The sequence below is a fragment of the Mercenaria mercenaria genome, chromosome 17 (genome assembly GCF_021730395.1).
Source record: "Mercenaria mercenaria strain notata chromosome 17, MADL_Memer_1, whole genome shotgun sequence".
Taxonomy (NCBI): Eukaryota; Metazoa; Mollusca; class Bivalvia; order Venerida; family Veneridae; genus Mercenaria; species Mercenaria mercenaria.
This window is the reverse complement of record NC_069377.1, coordinates 70,589,982-70,610,701: the sequence shown is the minus strand read 5'-3', so window position 1 is coordinate 70,610,701 and position 20,720 is coordinate 70,589,982. Positions and strand designations below refer to the sequence as shown.

The 20,720-nt window shown below is 37.4% G+C and overlaps 2 protein-coding genes across 2 annotated transcripts; both read right to left on the bottom strand.

Annotated features, from left to right (window-relative positions):
• Nucleotides 1–514: 514 nt before the first annotated feature.
• On the bottom strand, nucleotides 515–10,126 carry LOC123536638 (uncharacterized). Its single transcript, XM_045319967.2, has 10 exons — nucleotides 9,994–10,126; nucleotides 9,607–9,690; nucleotides 8,509–8,700; nucleotides 7,727–8,201; nucleotides 7,366–7,460; nucleotides 6,532–6,601; nucleotides 5,819–5,901; nucleotides 2,444–2,513; nucleotides 1,943–2,091; nucleotides 515–1,616 (listed from the first exon to the last, which is right to left on the bottom strand). Exons 1-8 carry the CDS (start codon nucleotides 10,021–10,023, stop codon nucleotides 2,496–2,498), a joined length of 1,047 nt encoding a protein of 348 aa, XP_045175902.2. The 5' UTR covers nucleotides 10,024–10,126; the 3' UTR covers nucleotides 515–1,616; nucleotides 1,943–2,091; nucleotides 2,444–2,495.
• A 4,872-nt stretch (nucleotides 10,127–14,998) lies between these two features.
• Nucleotides 14,999–20,134, bottom strand: LOC123536926 (uncharacterized PE-PGRS family protein PE_PGRS54-like). The gene is made up of 3 exons (XM_045320433.2): nucleotides 19,982–20,134; nucleotides 18,180–18,798; nucleotides 14,999–18,051 (listed from the first exon to the last, which is right to left on the bottom strand). The coding sequence occupies exons 1-3, from the start codon at nucleotides 20,040–20,042 to the stop codon at nucleotides 16,740–16,742; spliced, it is 1,992 nt and encodes a 663-aa protein (XP_045176368.2). The 5' UTR covers nucleotides 20,043–20,134; the 3' UTR covers nucleotides 14,999–16,739.
• Between the last annotated feature and the right edge of the window lie 586 nt (nucleotides 20,135–20,720).

Sequence of the window (20,720 nt, the reverse complement as noted above, 5' to 3'; positions counted from 1 at the left end):
ACATTTCATTCTTTACGAAAATAAGTATTAACGTTTTCCATTTATTATCGTTTCAGAATATATTATTTTTAATCTGTATATTTGAAATAAATAAAATTAACAATTTATGTTCTTTCTTTTTCATTTTTATAAATGCATTTTAGTTGAGAGGCAAATCACATATGCGTATTTCTTCTGAAATATTAGGACGATATGAAGCCGAGTTGTAGAAACAGCGGTTGTAAAAAGTCTTCCCTTACTTGGATTCAGGGTTGTTATATTTTCTGGTCCTTTGTGATCATGGAGTCGATTCAAATGATGTGTAATAGAGTTCTGCTTAAGCCGGTGCTAGGGGGCGTGAGAGGTTTTGCATTTTTCATTATCTGTCATGAACAGACTCAATCAAACAGAGTCTGCTAGCATTCTGCTTGGTTGCATTCTATGCTTCCAAAGGATCTTTTTACAGATTTTACTAAAAGCCGTATATGGCTTCGCCGGAATAAAGCAAGGACTTTCGAAAGAATACATCGTACTATTTTTCCTTTCCAATTTATTTCAATATAAAAACTGCAGCTTTTCATACATTTTACAGCCTTTACATGATGCCAGAATCGTCATAATTGTGTTAATCCATTTCACTTTCAAGAGGACGTTACCTAGTCCCAATCTGCGATTCTAATTACCTCCCCTGACATCAGAATGAAATGAACACCAGTTGGACTAGGCAGTTTAACTGCTTCAGGAAGTGTTCAATCATGCCCTCCAAGGACATTATTCTTTGATAACCGATTTCACAATTCATCCGCTCGTTAAACAGCCTGACAGCTAAAGATATAACCAAGCAAAGGCAGTCAGTTAGAACTTAGTGTGACATTCCACCAAGTATGATCGCGATATTTTGCCCTCCTACATTAACTGAAATATTTTCCGCTTTTGTCCATTTAAAACTGCTTGACACTTAACAATATCGTGTCTGTGAACTGAACTCTGTGGCAGTGTATCAGTTTTATTTGACTGGGTACGGAGTACAACATAGGGCATCCGCTTGTTGAAATATCGACAAGTAGGAATGAAAAGAGGTTAAACTTTTGAGGAGTGATTGACAGAAAATCTTAAACGGTTTACATATAAAAACGAATTTAGTGAATATGTTCGTTTTAATTTATCATTGTCATTGAAAGTAAAATCAATGATTCTGTACTTCTTACTATATACTGTGATCGATCAACAGTGAAATAATTTACAATTACATCAGCTGATTTCAACAGTACCACACTTTTATTTCTTAAATTCTAGGTTTCTTTCTAGTTGTAAACTGAAATTGCTCATCTTTGTGCAAGAGGGGTTTTCGTTTCTCAAAGTAATATTTTGTGTTATCTTTCCTCTTTAATTTAATCCTTTCCTCATCAAGTCTGTTAATTCCAGCCTTAAACTGTTTATACACATATTCCCTTTCAAATTCATTGTCAATTGCACATAGCCAGTGGTGTATTGTTGCAGGCGGAATGCCAGCTAGTTCTCGAGTCTCGAACACTTCGTGTAAAAGTGCCATTACAAAAGGGCTTTGGAATTTTGAGTGTCCGAGTTCTCCGAGGCTTTTCAATATTCGTGTGATTCTGGTATAGGTATGAACTGACCTGAAAAACAAAATCACAATTTCAAATTTTCTTTTGGTATGTGGTCATTTGAAATGTAGTAAAACTATGTTAAGTGCATGCCAATTGTGTGACTCATTTATATGATTCTCTTGTGTGCCTTTTTGAGAACAATTACAGTGAACCAGTGGATTTCTTACATAGTTCCCATAATCGATTAAGTTTGTCACAATGATAGAGAGGTTCCAAGAATATATACATAAATAAGACAAGAAATAAAACGCCATCAATGAATTTAAATTTCGGACCTTCATACTGTATAACGGACCCTTTAAAGGTGTAAATAAAATGGATAATTTGCCACTTACCGTTTAAGATTTTGGAATCTGTCTTTCCAGTTGGCCGCTCTTTTTATTTTTCCAGTTTCTTCATCAGTCATAGTAAATCCGTAGAAATCAAGCATCATTAGAAATGACGTCAGAAAGCGTTGGCGTGCCTCACCATCATCTGATATATGCTGAAATTTTAAACAGCGACATTTATAAAAAAAATGTTTTAAGAGTATGATAGTAGAACATCAGACCCGTTGTCAAGACAACATGCAACATATTTTTTAAATATGTTAGTTCATTGTGTAAGCTTATAAAAGGTGGAATATCACTTCCGATTTTTCACAGAGAACGTTATCGATAAAGGCAGCTACATCCGAAATGGCTTTCACTAATTCATGACTGAAATGATAAGCATTTTCATACTTAAAACAAAAATTTTTAAATGTCTACTTATTTAACATTTTGATTCATTCCACTGAAACTCTTTCCGAGAAAGTTATTTGTTTTAAGAAAGTAAATGAAGCTAGAGACACTAACCTTTGCTTCATGTGCCCTCAGCGGAACTGCTTCAGGATTTACTCTGCTGGAGTCATACAGGGGAAACAACCTTTGCAAAGAAAGATTTTACTTTTTTCATACTGTACACAAAACAATGATACAGATCAAACAGTACGAAACTGATGAATTGTGTTTACAAAAAAATACTTTAAAGAAACTCTGTTTCTAAATATTGTGATAATACATAACATATAAATCGCCCGTTACATGGTAAGACCTGTATCAGCGACAAAAATATCAAATATTAGATGACAAAAGTTTCATAAAGATCATTCTTTCACTTCTCAAATCTGAAAATCTGAAGACATTTTCTTCACTATTTCTAGAATTTAATGCTTTCAAGTAAGTCACTGAGCGCATTTAGAGAGATGACGTCAAATTCTCGACGAAAGTAGTATGATGTCGTTCTGCATGAATGTCATTTATGTGACAAATGCGTATATCGCTAGCTTAAAATCATACATTTGAGTATCTAGAGAGAAATGATTTTATGGAATTTTGGTTTCATCATGGCTCTTTTATCTATAAACCTCTGTATTGTCTTGATGCATGGGTGTTTTCGAATGTCGGTAGCCATGACACTACAAAATAACATTTATTTATAAACAGTATGACAGAATAGCTGAAATGCAATATACTATAGTTTCCACTTTTTTGAATGAACACAAGAAAAATGATAAATTTCCAGTGTTTTATATTTTCTAGTATGCAATAATTATAATGTGCCACTAATACAGGTTTTCTCACAGAATCGCCCATATAGATTAATAATTTAAAAGGATTACAAAACTGTTTCACATATACATGTATACATTTTCTGACAATCAGATAGGTACTGTATTCAAACAGTGACAAACAGTAACTTTACCCTACCCATAACAGCGTTAGAAGAGAGAATAAGCACAACTAAGATACACACAATGTCATATGAGAGAAAAATACAAATTCAATCAAATAGTATGCATATATTATTTGGGGATGTATGTGAAAATCGAAATACAGTTATATATGCGCTTATGTAATATACAGAATATGCCAGATCTGACACTACAAGATGGGTTTTTTTGCGGGATATATAAAAATTATATTCTTTCCAAAAATATGCACTACAAGAAATGTCCCTACGGTGGTATGTTTAGGACATGCATTTATTCTTTTAAGACTTAATTATCTTAGACATCTTATTTCGTGCGCACAACATCTTATCTCGTGCAGGCGACATCTTATCCCGAGCGCACGACATCTTATCTCGAGCGCACGACATTTTATCTCGTGCGGACGACATCTTATCTATATACATATTAGGGCCCTTTGTGTGTATTTAGGTCATCAATAAAACATATGGACAGTCCTGCCTATTCAGATGTTATTTAAACTTCCCACAAGTACAAGTTTATCACATCATTTGGGAGAGCAGTGCACATTATTGGTCATCCTAGCTTCAAAATTAAACGAACATGAGTAATGATGTTTACTGCATGTTAGAACAGCAATATATCACAGAAATCGCAGTTCGACTGATCAATTCGCACATTGTCAGAAAAGTTTGCATGTATGGATAATTCTATAATACAGGCGAGGCCTACATACTAAATCTTTATTTTGTCATGGACTTAAATATATTCCTTTGCGTCTTCACTGAATTTTTGCTACTTTTTTTTATCAGATTGTGCATCTAAATTATTACCCCGCAAACCCGTGAAATGGGTATAAGTATAAACGAAACGAAAGCAAAAACGGTGACAGTCGTTTGTTTTTACTGATGACCTAAAACACGCACAAAGGGCCTTGATATATATAGATAAGATGTCGTGCGCTCGAGACAATATGTTGTGCGCATGAGATAATATGTCGTGCGCATGAGATAATATGTTGTGCGCTCGAGATAAGATGTCATGCGCACGAGAAATATGTCGAGCGCTAGAGATGAGATGTCGTGCGCACGAGATATATGTCGGGCGCTCGATATGAGATGTCGTGCACACCAGGTATATGTCGAGAGCTCGATATGAGATGTCGTGCGCAAAAGGTATATATCTACCGAAATAAGAGGGTTTGCGCACGAGATATATGTCGAGCGCTCGAGATGAGATGTCGTGCGCACGCAATATATGTCGAGCGCTCGAAATGAGATATCGTACGCACGAGATATGTCGAGCGCTCGAGATGAGATGTCGTACGCAAGAGATGTACCAAGCGCTCGAGATGTGATATCGTGCGCACGAGATATATGTCGAGCGCTCGAGATAAGATGTCGTATGCACGAGATATGTCGAACACTCGAGATAAGATGTTGTGCGCATGAGATATACGTCGAGCACGCAAAATAAGATCTCATGCGCACCAGATATATGTCGAGCGCTCGAGATAAGATGTCGTACGCACGAAATATATGTCGAGCGCTCGAAATTAGATGTCGTACGCACGAGACATGTCGACGCTCGAGATGAGATGTTGTGCGCACGAGATATATGTCGATCGTTCAAAATAAGATGTCGCGCGCACGAGATATATGTAGAGCGTCCAAGATGAGATGTTGTACGCAGGAGATATGCCGAGCGCTCGAGATGTGATGTTGTGCGCATAAGATATATGTAGAGCGCTCGAGATAAGATGTTGTGCGCACGAAATATATGTCGATCGCACAAGATAAGATGTCGTACGCACGAGATATATGTCGAGCGCTCGAAATTAGATGTCATATGCACGAGACATATAGAGCGCTCGAGATGAGATGTCGTGCGCACGAGATATATGTCGATCGTTCAAAATAAGATGTCGCGCACACGAGATATATGTAGAGGGCTCAAGATGAGATGTTGTACGCAGGAGATATGCCGAGCGCTCGAGATGTGATGTTGTGCGCACAAGATATATGTAGAGCGCTCGAGATAAGATGTTGTGCGCACGAATATATGTCGAACGCACAAGATAATAAGTCGTGCGCGCCAAATATATGTTGAGCGCTCGAGATGAGATGTCGTGCGCACAAAATAATTTAATCTTAAAATTACTACCATATGTCTCGGTCTTAATATTAAAATAAATTATGTTTGATGCTTTGTTGAATGAGAGACATCATCAATACCGTAGATAGCATCATCATCCCATCACAATCATCATCATCATCATCATCATCATTTTCTTCATCATATCGTTATGATAGTCCAACAAATTTGACGCGATCCTAGGAAATATTGAGGTTATTTTCTTCATATGGGCAATATTGCCCCGTCACAAAATATAAAACAATCTGAACGTCGAATTAGTCTGACAAATCGTTATGATTGCTATTGTCATTATGTATTTTATGGAGAAAAGAGTGTTTTCAAGTTACATTATGAAGATACCTACCACTGTATGTATGTATGTATGCAATTTTTCAAGCAGACTGTAATTACCATACCAGTATTTGTGTATGTAATCTATAAATTCCCCTGAAATACACATAACAACTAATATACTAGCTGCTTTACACATCCAATGCAAAACACATATTGTCTAATCTTGTATGATTTACATTTGAAGTGTGTAATCTCTGTTACCGACACCTCTGTAGAGTAAAAAGGCAAATACCTGCTTCCCAAATGAATTAAGTTCTCAGATAATAACTTCTTCAGAGGAACATCTTTACCACAAACGTATTCTGGTAGTGAAAATATAGAAATGATCACACTTTAATGTGATTAGTGCCTCACTAGCAATTGATTTGTTTGTTTGTTTGTGTTGGGTTTAACGCCGTTTTTCAACAGTATTTCAGTCATGTAACGGCGGGCAGTTAACCTAACAAGTGTTCCTGGATTCTGTACCAGTACAAACATGTTCTCCGCAAGTAACTGCCAACTTCCCCACAGGAATTATCAGAGGTGGAGGACGAATGATTTGAGACATAATGTCCTTTATCAAATCGTCACGGAGAACATACGCCCCGCCCGGGGATCGAACTCGCGACCCCGCGATCCGTAGACCAACGCTCTCCCTACTGAGCTAAGCGGGCGGGCTCACTCGCAGTTGAACAACATTTATTAGAAAGCAGCCGTCTCATATAAATGGATATATATACTTACCATTCGGTCTGAATTTCAGCTGATTTCTGTAGAATCTTAGATTTGCACCAATATACTCGTCGTCATCCTTCTGCAGATAATAGAAATAAGCGCTATTCATTGATTCTCCAATAAACATGCACATCAAAATGCTTGAAAACGAAAAAATGGACTTTGCACAAATTAACTTTGAAGAACATTATCTTGAGGTTTAATACTTGTATAACTTGTTTAATACTTGTATAACGCTGAATAAATACTAGATTTTCTTAGCTTTAGTAGACAAAGCCGGTATTAAGGTTGACATTAAGTCCTCCTGAATTCATATTTTGTTTAGAATAGATACGATAACATGTCGTGTAACACAACAGGTATTTTGTCGTTCGGAAAATATAGAGATTATACATATATCAGCCAGAGGTTAAACAAATCTATAAGGAGATTCTTTAGAAGCATAGAATGCTACTCAGTCTATTCGTAGTGTAACACCCCTCATGCCCCGCATCACTGGATTATGTGGAACTTCTTATACATGGACATTGAATGGACTCCATGATTCCAACGGACTAGTTGTAATAAGAACAATAACAAAACGTTCAGACATGTTCATATTTCTGCCATACTAAACAAAATCTGCGCATGCAATATTGACTGATACTATAATTATAACAAGAAATTCGATTAAAAATATTTTCGAACATCTGGAAACATACTTGATTAATTTTTAAAATGGCACATATTTAGATCTACTTGAATTTTTTCCTTTGACATATTGACTGTTAGCAGGAAAATCTTAGACCAACTGAAAATGAAAAAAAAATATATACAATGTAGCTAAATGACATATACACTTACCTCATGAACGGATTCTTCAGACTTCGGTTGAAGATTCTTTGCTGGTTTTGTGTTTGTCAAATAATCTGAGGTTAGTAAACTTGGCACTTCATATCCTAATAGATAAAATATAACATACTTAATCTTTGTTAGAATATTCTTAACAAAATATAAATTGGTTGGTAAAGTTTACGAACATACCTTCGTTTTTGTTTAAGTCGAAGTTGTTATTCCAGTCGAGTACTATGTATTCCAGATCATATTGAATGCATGTTATTACAATGGTCTGATAATTAAATTTTCTTCACATCATTATTCACTAATGCCCTGATGTCCTACATAAAGCCCTGTATAAATCTGGAAAGCACAATTTATAACCTACTTTCTGGATCTGAATAACTTCCGTCGCGGGCACCTTGGTACTGAACGGCACTCCTGTCGGTAAGACCGCCATCTTGGTCGCCATTTTGATTAGGAAATGAACTATCTGCTGGCGGAATCGGTTCACGTGCAGGCTCAGCCCGAGGACTGCTTCTATAAGACATGGGTTCCAGCGCATGATAAGGTGGAGGTTGGTCAGGTGGAACACCTCTGCGAATTGCACGTGGTGAATTATAATAAACAGGTGCCGGGCGGTATCGTTCATTAACTGGTACGGGTGACCGGTACATAGGACCGTAATGTGGGAGTGTCCGCCGTGCAGGTAGGCGGACAGGATATATTTGTGGTGGTAACGTACGATATGGATACGGTCCTTGCTGACGATATGGTCTTCCCATTGGCATGGGAGGCTGGTATAGCTGATTGTGTGGTAGTTGTGAGCGAAACTGACGTGGACTGCCGTCAGGATTTGGATCCTGGAATGAATAGTCATGTTTATGAAAGGTGATGAGCAGTAAGAAGGAGATAGCCGAGATAACCCTTATACGTGTGATGAAACAAACATTGTTTCATTTATTTGCTTTTGTATTGTTAACTACACAAGGACCGTTATAAAAGAATCATTTATTAAGCGCATATCAATAACAACGTCAGGGCATAGAATTTTATGTCGAGGCTGTTTAAAGAAGCGAGGTTCAAACCAAAGCCAGACGTAAATCTTATTTATGTATTTAACTTAATGTCAAAAAGATGGAAACACTAAACTGAAAACCTGATTCATACCATAAATCTATCCATTCCATCTCTATTATCAACCAAGTCATTGTCGTCTTCATAATGTACACGTTGAACAGACCTTTCTCCAGGTTGTTCTGTCCTAGGACTTGGATAAATTCTTTCATTCTCAGATGCTAAAGTGGCAGGTTGCTGTTCCCTGTCTGGTCGGAATATGTCAGTCCCGAAAGGCTCATTATCCTGTTAAACAGATGGAAGTTTTACATGAAGTTTAGTCAAACAATTCTGCAAATACCATGATATAGAAAATCAAGTAGTCTTTGCGTGCACTAGGTCTTAATTCACAGGGTAGAATATACTAAAAGTATGAATCTACAGGCGGCCTTTCTTCAATAAAGACTTCTACTAGTATATGGAGGGTATATGGAGACCACTTTACTATTATTTCACTTTAACCCTTACCCTAAAAAGGAATGCCGTTATATCACCTTTGCTTTCACGAAGCAGTATTTCTAAAAAGATAGATGCAATCTTGGGGTGAATGTGCATTTATATGTTTGTTCTTCAGATTTGGCTGTTTCTTCAGTTAAAGTTCTAATTTACAGTAATTTGCAAATTTTTATAATGTAATAATGTGATGCTCCCAAAATCTAAACCACATGTATGTACGTCACTAAAAGGAGGTTGACTGGCTTACCTATATTAAGTTGCCGGCTGATACACGACAGGTTTTGTGCCACTTTAAAGAAACCCGACGTTACTGCTATTCATTTACGGGCTTCAACGATGATTACAGTAAACACAAAAATTGTTAACTGTTTTGTTTGTTTGTTTGTTTATTTGTCCTCAAATAGTATTTCTATTATGTAACGGCGAGCAGTTATCTAAACTAGTGATCCTGGAGTTTTCCCCAAGTAACTGCCAACTTTCCACATGAATCAGAGGTGGAGGACGACTGTCCTCAACGCAATGTGTTTTATCAAATCATCACGGAGAACATGTATACGTCTTGCCCGGGGATCGAACTCACGGCCCTTCGATCCGTATAGCTGTGCTTTCCCTTTTGTCTAGGCGGATAGACTGCACAGCTTCTTTTAAACATAAACAGAGATAAAACCAGACACACACACATTTCTACAATTTTACCATGTTATCCGGTCTGTCGTTTAGTCGACCTCTTTCTTTGGTATTCTTCAGAGCTGACTTCCGTTGAGGCGGTCCGCCTGTCGGCTGAAAACACACAAGTTCTCAAGTGAACATACATTACAGGGCTCTATCCGAGAAATGAATGTCTTTACTCTGTTGTGGATCAGCAGAAACAGTGTTCTGTTCTCCTTAATTGTGTCCCGTATTGACATATCATTTAACATAATTCGACATAAAATGATAAATTGTAAATGGACAAAATTATCTTTTTAATTGCTACAGCATTTACCAGTAAAATACATACACCTGCAAGACTATTTGTTTCCGAGTTAGCACCACCTTCGGAATAAAACTACATCTACATAATAATAAAATTAAGCGTTTTACCCGTTTTTGTTTCGCAACACTAGAACCCATTTAAACTACATTTTAAACATATCTAAATATCCATATTTCCAAATAGCGCCTTTTAAAACATCATGCTGATATAGATATAATTTATAACTGATATTTACATTCTTTAAAATTGAAAAACGCAGGTATATAAACTTTCTTTTGACGGTACAGAACAGCGATCGATAACGTACATTCGCTTAACAAAGACATATGTTCGGACTACTTGTTCTGCATCATGAATTAACTGAAAAATTAATATTATATATTCAAATGAAGTTCAATCTTATTTATAGATGAGTTGAAAATATAGCAAACAATTAGAAAACACACTCTGGTTGATAGTATTCATCTTTGCAAGTGTAAACATTGTAAAAAATATCTTGTTAAACATTTGTACATGTATAACCATATATTCCCAGATTACACTTTTAACACATTTATGTTGAATAAGATCCTATTCTCCACATTTTCAAATGTGACATATGTGCTTGGCAAAAATGGGTTTTACAGAAAATCACAATTTTTCACAAATTCTGTCCGTGCCTTTTAGTGTTGCGACGAATTTATAACATTATATTTTCATCATCATAAAATCATCATCTTCATCATCATCATCATCGTCATCCCATTAAGGGTACATTTTTTGCCGTCGACGACCGTCCTTTTGTCTGTCTCCATAACTCTGGCCAGAATTAACTATTATGAAACTTATTTCTGAAACTGAAACTGATTAATTTGATTAAACGCCTATTTCTATACATTTCATTTTTATTGTAACAATATGTTGATATTTAAGTTAGGTAGCTTTATGCGAACTGAGCATACAAATCTCTGCATGAAACTTTATAATGACGTTACAAACAAAGTTAGTCGGCACCTGTCGTACAGGTGAAAGGCATTAAATTTGAGATGAAGATCTAAATCAAATTTATGAAAATTCTTCTAGGAGAGGCCTCCGTGGCCGAGTGCTTAAAGTCACCGACTTAAAATCACTTATCCCTCACTGTTGTGGGTTCGAGCCTCGCTGGTGGAGTGGAATTCTTCGTGTGTGGAAGCCTTCCAGGTGGCTTATGGGACGTCTGTGGTTGCTATAGGTGCTCCAGTATTTGGTTACAATAATTTCGACCACGCGTCGAACTACGCTACCGAAACAGTTTAAAAATGGTAAAGCCGGCGCCAGGGGGGCGTGATGGACGTAGCATATTTCATAACCTTTCATGAACAGAACTTGCTATTATTTTACTTGGTTGCGCTCTGTACTTCTAAAGGATTTTTGTTACAGATTTTATTAGAATCTAGAAAAGAACCCTTCAAACTGATTACAATTCCGGATAGTAAATAGTTTTTAATACGATACTTTAGTCTTAGAACTGTAAATGTGCACACTTTTATGTATTTGCAATAATGTTCGTGCCATAAAATTAACAAAGTAGTAAGTTTTTCGATGATTTATTATTTTTCTATGAGCGAGTCAAATGTAATTTTTGACAGATTGTCATATGCAGTCAGTTCGACTTTGAAGTAAACATTAATCATCCGGCCTAAAGAGAATATAAATTGTAGAATGAACTTCTCACAATTGTTGGCAAGCTATTTACTTTTTACCAACAATTTACCTGCCCAATACATTATTTACATGTTCCGAACAACCGGATACTTAAGATATTCACAAAGCAGCCACTTTAAAAGTTACCATTTGCAAAGAAATAAAAGTAATTATTTTTCAGAATTGCTATAAAAGATGTAAGCCTAGTTTTGACAAACTTTGGCACTTGTGCATCAAACGATAATATGTAACAGTTCTTTGAATTGAGAGTTTTTAACGGTCTTGTACTGTCCGAAATTGTGACCCTTCAGTCAGGCCTTTTCCAGGATTCAAGGGGATATTACATGAGTGTCTTTTCATATTGAATTTATTAAACCAGTTGAATTAAATGATAAAATGAGAGGTTCTGCCGAGCATTTTATCAATTTTATTCAACGAGTTTAATAAATTCAATGTGGAAAGTCACAAATGTAATATTCTTTTTATCACATGTTAGCCTTTCCTGTCGAAACCTCTAAAATACTACTTTCTTTTACTATACATACAAGTCAATTTGACCAACGTCTCCGATACTATAAACGACGTCGACGACAAAGCTTTATTACACTAGTGTATTATCATTTTTATTTCATGGCTTTATTACACTCCCGCGACGTCAAACATGTGATAACGGTAAATACGCAATCGTTCTGTAGAATGACATGCATGTCGGCAGTCGATGGTTTTAAGCGAGTCATTCAACCCCCACCCCCCCCCGCCCAACCCCCACCGCCACCCCACCCCTGCCCAACCCCATTTTTTGACATCTCTTGTAGGGGGTTGCGGGTAAACTCTGTATTTAATGAAACAAACTCACGTCTGGTTCATACAAAGTTTAATCTATTCACTGAACTATATCCGTTACAAACAATATACCTGAAGTGACGTCTAACGTCAAGCATAAGTTGTCGTCAAAATAACGTCAATGTAATTTTGCGCTATTTCCGACACCTCTTCGTATAAATACATACCAGGAGTAATATGTTGTTCAATGTACATGTCAAACAGCTCTGACTTTCTTTGTATGAATCGGTGATATTCAAATTCTAATAAATGTCCAATAGAGAAATTAATATATATTAACCTTTTTTACGAATCAAGTTCTATAGAAATGAACCTAACAGCATTCAAGTTTAGGTGAACACATTTCAGAGCTGGTAACCTAGCAAATCGTGGAAAATGCAATTCATATGATGCATTTTTGGTTAAAATTGCACATACACTGTATATGAAATATGTTGTGTAAAAACGAGATCCCATTCTTCTCATCTGTGATCAACAAGAACGTGTATATAAGTTTTGTTCTCTATCAACAGAGTTTGTCAAAACGATGAACAACCGAACAACAATTCTGAATTTAATGCGTTTGGACTGAACGACCTATAAAGTGTCTTTAAAGAAACGGAATTATTTATTATACAGCTATAGACTTATGTTGAGGTTAATATGTGTTTTTACGGACCTGTAAAAATGATATTGACCGAGGACATACGTCTATAATTGTTATATTATATGCCCTTCTCAAATGTATTCATTTGACTGGCATATATTTCATACATATAAGAAAAAAATGATGTCACAGGAGTCATTATCACTTTTGCAGGTCAATATCGATTTTTGCGGACCGGCGCGTGCACTCATTTCGACCAATCAAGTGACCGCATTTGAGAAGGGTATATAATATTATTTCTTACACTCAATTAGCATACATGAGGTCATTCAAACTCGACTTCATATATCAAGCTGGCTGCGTGGGATGCCACTTGTATTTTCTAATGATTTTACGTGTGCGACATTTTAGTCTGACAGTTCGTGTTGTGACGTACATGTATATCAAATATCTCCTCTGTAACATGACTGGTAAGATAATGAAAACATCTGCTTCTTTTATAGATATCAGATGCGCGATGTTTTTGTACTGTTCGATTATATGCAGGTTTGTACTTGGTTTACATAAAATGTTTTAGATAGCATTTAAAGGTCCCGATATTTATGAATATGAATATTTATTAGTTCATAATTCTTTGCAGCAAGGTATTACTTTTGACCTGAAAAAGCGAGGAGATGTTGGGATCCTTTCCCCGAAGACCTTTTTCAGAGGTCTTAAACGCATTTTGGAATGACTACCAACATTCGAGAATGTCAACTTTGGTTCTGCCGATTAAAAAGAGAGAATTCTGCAGTGAGTGAGGCCTCTGATATAGTGTTCGTGGACTTTATATAAAAGTTTAGAGTGACTGTGTCAAAAGCCTGGTTTAAATCGAGGAGAGTAAGACGAGACTACTGGTCTGCTTCATCTATCAAATGGGGGAGTTATGTTTCATAGGGCCGGCTCTCTCGGAATCCGTGTTGTAGTTAATACAGAATGTTTTGCGTAATAAAGTGGTAGGAAATGTTGTAGGATGAAGTAATATGTTGAGTCAGTTTAAAAAGCACAGGTAGTGTGATAGGGCTGCAACTGCTAATTGTACTCACTGATGTTACGAGATTCATCATAGAGATCACGAAAGTAAATCGTTCTTTTAGATTAATATTATGTGAAAAACGTATCAGATATGTTTACTTGTCATCAGATTTTACCAGTTTCAGAAGTAATGGCCGAACTAAAGGTGATGTATATTCTATGTTCATTCTGTGTTAAATCTTGATATACTCTGTTGCTTATACAGATAGGTTAAATGAGGCTAATTTATTTTCTCACAATGTTTTTTTTCTTAATTATGATAAATTTGAACACATAAGCTGGTAAAGTGTGACAAACTGTGAAACTTTTATTTATAAAACAATGCCTTATACATGAAATGATTTATGATCAGTATTTGACAATTGTAAATCACTTCCCCCTAAACGATCGGCAAAAACTTATTTTTAACATGAATTGTCCACCATTTTTGCCTTCGTGTTTCAACATTTAGTCAGCGGGGCTATCACGCTAATTTACTTTTATAACAAAGACAATGGATTATTTTCAACACAGTATTTTAAGAAAGGTGCCCTGGGGCATAAAAGTATTGATATATCGTCTAATTATCGGCATGATTAACGATAATGTATCTCATCCTCCAGGTACAAACCATTGTACGAGGGTCTTTTCAGTGTGACTCCCTATACTTGGTCCCAGTGCAGTTATATTTTCTGATCCTTTGGGACCATGGAGTTCGGTCATGTGTATCTATAGAACAGAATTCATCTTAATCTATTGCTATGGGGCGTGAAGGTGTTGCACATTTCATTACCTCTCGTGAAGTGAATTAAACCGAGTCTGCTATTATTATGCTTGTTACGTTGTAATTGCGCCCAACGAATCTTCTTTTGATTTTTTAAACGCACACAGTCCATAAATATATGTGACAGAGATGCTTCCACCAGAGCATAAATTTTGGGGGTTGTCTCAAAATAGGAAATAATATGCTGGGTTCTTAGTTATTTAATTCAATTGTAGGAATATAGATTATGCAGAATGCAGAAGTGCAGGGTGTCTTGCAAGCAAACAAAGACAAGCATAAGCTATAACAACATAAAACAAAATAAAAGCAGTTAATTAGCAAAGAAAGTTGCAAATGTAAATTTACTTAGAAGAAATTAATATTTTCCTATAAAAACAATTGACAAACTGGGAAAACAGCTGCAGTGATAATTCATGAAAATTGGTCTAAAATGCGTTTTCAAGGGCAGACAACTCGTTTTCAATACCGGTGACCTATGATTTTTATTGCATATTTTTGTTCCTTAGATGATTGCCCTTCAATATCCAAAGTATGAAGAAATTCTGTTATATGGAAAAATTTCGCCCATCTATGATCATAAACAATGAATTCTAGCGTACGTCTTCAACCAATTCATGAACAAGGGACAGGACAATTTACCTGAGATGTAATTAGCTGTAAAAGTTCAGAAGAATGTTGTAGTTGAAAAACTACATGTTTCTCTGTTGAAGAAAATCTGTCAAAGGACATGTTTATTATAAGTTACCGCCAAAAACGTGATTTTATGAGATTTAGTGTGCAGCCAATCAAAACGTGTTTTACATTTTTCTCTCGCCTCAGTGATTTTAGGTATGGCAATACCAAATCATTTTTACTCACTGCGAGATATACAAACAATTTTTTTCAGATAAACAAGCACTTTTAATTGAAAAAATATTTTTCTTATTAAATTTACATAAAGTTATTACAGTAAACAACTGTCTAATGGCACACATCCGTCTTCTGGCCACTTTACTATGAACTTAAAACGAAGGAAAACATTCACTTACAATTAACATTACATTATATCCATACTTTCTCTGACAATGCAGAAAAAAGTAAAACAAATATTCCATTAAAGGCATTCATTCTGCACAGTGATTCATTATTTCCTAATAGATTTGCTTTTCTAACGCTCATAAAGCAAGAATCCAGTAATCCTTACTCACTTTGTTTACCTCGAGATATTCTCCGAAATGTAGAACGTGCTAAAGGGAAGTTGTGATAAGACTTAAGCAGTTCTTTATTATCATACATAGTTTCATTTAACTTTTTAAACCCTGTTTTGTGCCGTCGTATTACAATGTTTATTCCATGATCGGAAATTAACATATCGTATGTTTTTGCCTTAATAAAATTTCTTGAATCTTGAATCTTTCGACCGTCATTATGTACCAAAAATACCTTGATTTTCGTACAAAATGGAAGTCATAAAAGAATATATGCTCAAAATAGGCCAAACGACAGGAATGTAAACACAACGTACACACAAATATTTAATGTAGAGCAGACATTAATCATAAGTCCTTGATTTGAAAAAGAAAAAAAACAAATATGAAGTAAATGTAACACTCCGTTAACACATCCTTATTTATCACGTCTGTACAGTCAAGTTTTTATAAACATAGTGGCATATATAGTTTGCCTTTAACCTTGTACATGCGAAGTAAATATGATATCATAGGGTAATCTAAAGTTAAGCACTATATGCAAAATTCACCACTTTCCTTCAGTTCAGCGAATAGTACATTCCCAATTATATATATTAAAATAGAGAAGAGTCGCTAAAGTGTTTATTTGGATCACTAGATCGTGCGTATAGCAGAAGAATCCCCACCTGGCATGACCATAAATGAGCTTGATACACCAGACATGGAGCTCGTATCACGCCCTTGGATAGCATTAATTTATGTTCGATCAGCGCCTAATCCTCTAACCATAAGTCCCATACCGGCATCGCCACCAGCGCCCGTAATTGGGCTAACATCAACATGGTGCATTTCTCTTTCTATAAAGCCACGTCGTCCATCACCAGCTTTTTCAATTCCTCTAACTATACCACTCGAATCAACAGTTGAACTAATTCCACCATTGGCCGAACCGATTCCTCCCGGACTACCACCCATTGCACTCATTCTGCTATCCATTTTTCCGCCCATCATGCGATCTAAACCACTTCCCATCGGCCGCAATCCTCCGCCCAAATCCGCCATACTACCATCCATTGCACTCATTCTGCTATCCATTCCTCCGCCCATCATGCGATCAGAACCACCACCCATCGGCCGCATTCCTCCGCCCACATCACCCATACTACCACCCATTGCACTCATTCTGCTATCCATTCTTCCGCCCATCATGCGGTCAGAACCACTACCCATCGGCCGCATTCCTCCGCCCACATCACCCATACTACCACCCATTGCACTCATTCTGCTATGCATTCTTCCGTCCATCATGCGATCTGAACCACTACTCATCGGCCGCATTCCTCCGCCCACATCACCCATACTACCATCCATTGCACTCATTCTGCTATCCATTCCTCCGCCCATCATGCGATCAGAACCACTACCCATCGGCCGCATTCCTCCGCCCACATCACCCATACTACCATCCATTGCACTCATTCTGCTATCCATTCTTCCGCCCATCATGCGATCAGAACCACTACCCATCGGCCGCATTCCTCCGCCCACATCACCCATACTACCATCCATTGCACTCATTCTGCTATCCATTCTTCCGCCCATCATGCGATCTAAACCACTACCCATCGGCCGCATTCCTCCGTCCACATCACCCATACTACCATCCATTGCACTCATTCTGCTATCCATTCCTCCGCCCATCATGCGATCAGAACCTCTACCCATCGACCGCATTCCTCCGCCCACATCACCCATACTACCACCCATTGCACTTATTCTGCTGTCCATTCTTCCGCCCATCATGCGGTCAGACCTACCACTTATCGAACCAGTTCCTCCACCTTCACTTCCCCGACCATCACCCATCGGACTCATTCTTTCGCCCATTATGCGATCAGAACCCCCACCCATCGACCGTATCCCTCCGCCCTCACCACTCATTCCACGGGAACCGCTTGGATATTCTGTACCACCCATTCCACTAGAACTACGTGAGAATTCACCGCCGCCCATTCCTCTAGACCCGCCTGAAGAGAAGTCACCACTGCCCATGTAACCTGATCTCATCCTGTAAGTAAATAATTCTGTGTATGCAGCATATTACACCTTATATGAATACAGTTTGTTATTTAGACTTTGTTAATTTTCTTACACCGAGTTTGAATCAAGACCTTTAGACTGATAGAAGACAATTACCTAAATCCCTCTGATCCGCTAGACATGCCTCCAGTTCTACTATATCCTGGCATCATTCCCGAATATCCGGCACCTGACGGCATACCCGAGTATGCTGCACCACTTCCATAATAAGGACCAGGACTAGGTGGCCTCATTGGAGCTGGACCCATTGGTCCATACCCGTAACCCATCGGTCCGTACCCGTGACCCATTGATCCATATCCGGGACCCATTGAACCATATCCGGGACCCATCGGTCCATATCCAGGACCCATTGACCCGTAGCCGGGACCGATTGACCCATATCCGGAACCCATTGACGAATACCCGGGACCGCTTGGTCCATAACTCGGGCCTACCATACCATATCTAGGACCACCCATTCCTCCAGAGACTCCGCTGGCACCGAATCCACCGCTATGATACGGTCTGTATCCGGTAAAGCTGTCAATTGAACCGCCCATCCCTCGACTGAAACCGGACCTATATCCTGGTGGCCCACCTCTGAAACCCATTCCTCCAGTGTCAAAGCCAGACCCATAGGAAGGATAGCCCGTCGACAGGAATCCTCTTGACATACCCATGTGTGGACCTCCTCTTGGCATACTCGAGGGACCATAGCTTCCCATCGAATCACCTGAAAGTAGAATCTATTATCTGTTGTTTTTTTCCTTCGTTCAAATTCTTCAATTGAGTCGAAGTTTTTAATTTTACTCAGGCTAAAGAACCAATATATACGGAAGAGCATTAGTGACAGGTGCGTTACTCGAAATTTCGGGTTACTAATTCGAAATTTCGGCATATCTAACTCGAAATTCGAGATACTAAATCGAAATTTCGAGTTAAATAACTCGAACTTTCGAGTTAATAACACGAAATTTCGACTTCGTATCTTGCCCTTTTATCAATGTATGACCTACCCCACAGCCTTTAGAGCTACTCCAGATTTCAAACTGTATCCAGGATATATACCTTCATTTACATGTATAGTATGTTCAGGTGGTAGGGGCTCGAACTAGGTCTTCCAAATATGGTCAAAATAGTGAAATATTCTAAGTTTGAATATGGTCAAAATAGTGAAATATTCCAAGTTTGAATACTTCCCAGTCACCTTCTATGACCTCTCCACAAAATCTAGAACTATCCACGTTCACGTTCATGTAGGGTATGTTAATATTTCCTTGCCCATCTGGGCTCAAACTAGGTCGAAAACCTTCCTGACTTAAACATGGTTTAAATAGTAATATTTTTTATGAGCAAACGCTGCTCGGCCATATTAATCATATGACCCTGTAGGGCTACCCGACGGATACATCAGGGCCTATACATCAACGTAAACTATTGTAGTTAGTAACTCGAAATTTCGACTTAGTCACTCGAAATTTCGAGTTAAAAAATAAATAACATACACCTGGCACTATGCTCTTCCGTAAATACATATATCAATTATATCATAATTAAAAGTGTAGTATGTGTACGTAGTAAAAAGGTTATTAGATTTGGATCGAGAAATGCCGCAATATTTCCGCTTCATCACTAGTGCAGATTTCTCGATGCAAATTTAATAACCTAAAATTTCACAACTGCTTAAAAAGTTAGCGTATTGTAATTCTGATATTTTCATACAAACATGTTTTATAAATATCCTGATTGTTCTATTTCCATGGTCAGGCGCAAGAAAACAATAGATATGATCTTGTCAAAAGAGAATTTCATTTTCTGTCGTTTCTAATAGAAAATAACTTGATGGGGTAAGTAATCCATTACTTTAGATTAATTCAAGTTTTAAAATTTATGTACATGATTCTTTGTACACTTACCTTGCCCGGAAGCGGTGCCGATTAATACGCAGATACAAAGCAAAGCTCCTACAGAATCCATAGTTTCTTTGTGGATATCTGCTCGAAAAGCACAAAAAAAAACTGATGTTATCCCAAACCCTCCAAAACCGTGTATGAAAGCGTAAGCAGAGATCAAACAATTCAAATTAATGATTCACAATGTTAAACAAAATTGATCACTTTAAGATATTCAGAAAAAAGGGTTTTTCTTTCTCATCGATCACGTAACAGTTCTTTTTAACTTGACAAATGAAAACATTTTGTGTAATATTAGAGCATTAGCTTGCAAATGACTTTTTTTATAAAATATTTGGAATACTGGCGTGAACATGTATCTCACAATTCATGTATTCCACAATTTGTATAAAACTAAGCAGCCTTCAAAGAAGCAGTAAGATATATGCTAGGCCAGGTCAATTCTGTGGTAAACATTATGGACATTCGGTCCGCTTAGATTTACTGTGAAGGAGTCATCCCTTGTTCAAGCAAAGGCTTGGAATTTATCGACATAGACAGCTGGAATGACACACCTCTGGTTTACTGGGCACAAACTGGACATAGACAGCTGGAATGACACATTTCTGGTTTACTGCGCACAAACTGTACATAGACAGCTAGAATGATACACCTCTGGTTTACTGGGCACAAACTGGACATAGACAGCTAGAATGACACACCTCTGGTTTACTGGGCACAAACTGGACATAGACAGCTAGAA

Excerpts from the sequence above, each read along its gene's own strand:
- LOC123536638 (XM_045319967.2), bottom strand. The coding sequence starts at position 10,023 with ATGGGTTCTAGTGTTGCGAAACAAAAACGG. Across the intron at positions 9,691-9,993 it reads GTGTTGCGAAACAAAAACGG|CCGACAGGCGGACCGCCTCA; the intron begins GTAAAACGCTTA and ends GTGTGTTTTCAG. Across the intron at positions 8,202-8,508 it reads ATGGAATGGATAGATTTATG|GATCCAAATCCTGACGGCAG; the intron begins GTATGAATCAGG and ends TATTCATTCCAG.
- LOC123536926 (XM_045320433.2), bottom strand. The coding sequence starts at position 20,042 with ATGGATTCTGTAGGAGCTTTGCTTTGTATCTGCGTATTAATCGGCACC. Across the intron at positions 18,799-19,981 it reads CGGCACCGCTTCCGGGCAAG|GTGATTCGATGGGAAGCTAT; the intron begins GTAAGTGTACAA and ends TTCTACTTTCAG. Across the intron at positions 18,052-18,179 it reads AGCGGATCAGAGGGATTTAG|GATGAGATCAGGTTACATGG; the intron begins GTAATTGTCTTC and ends ATTTACTTACAG.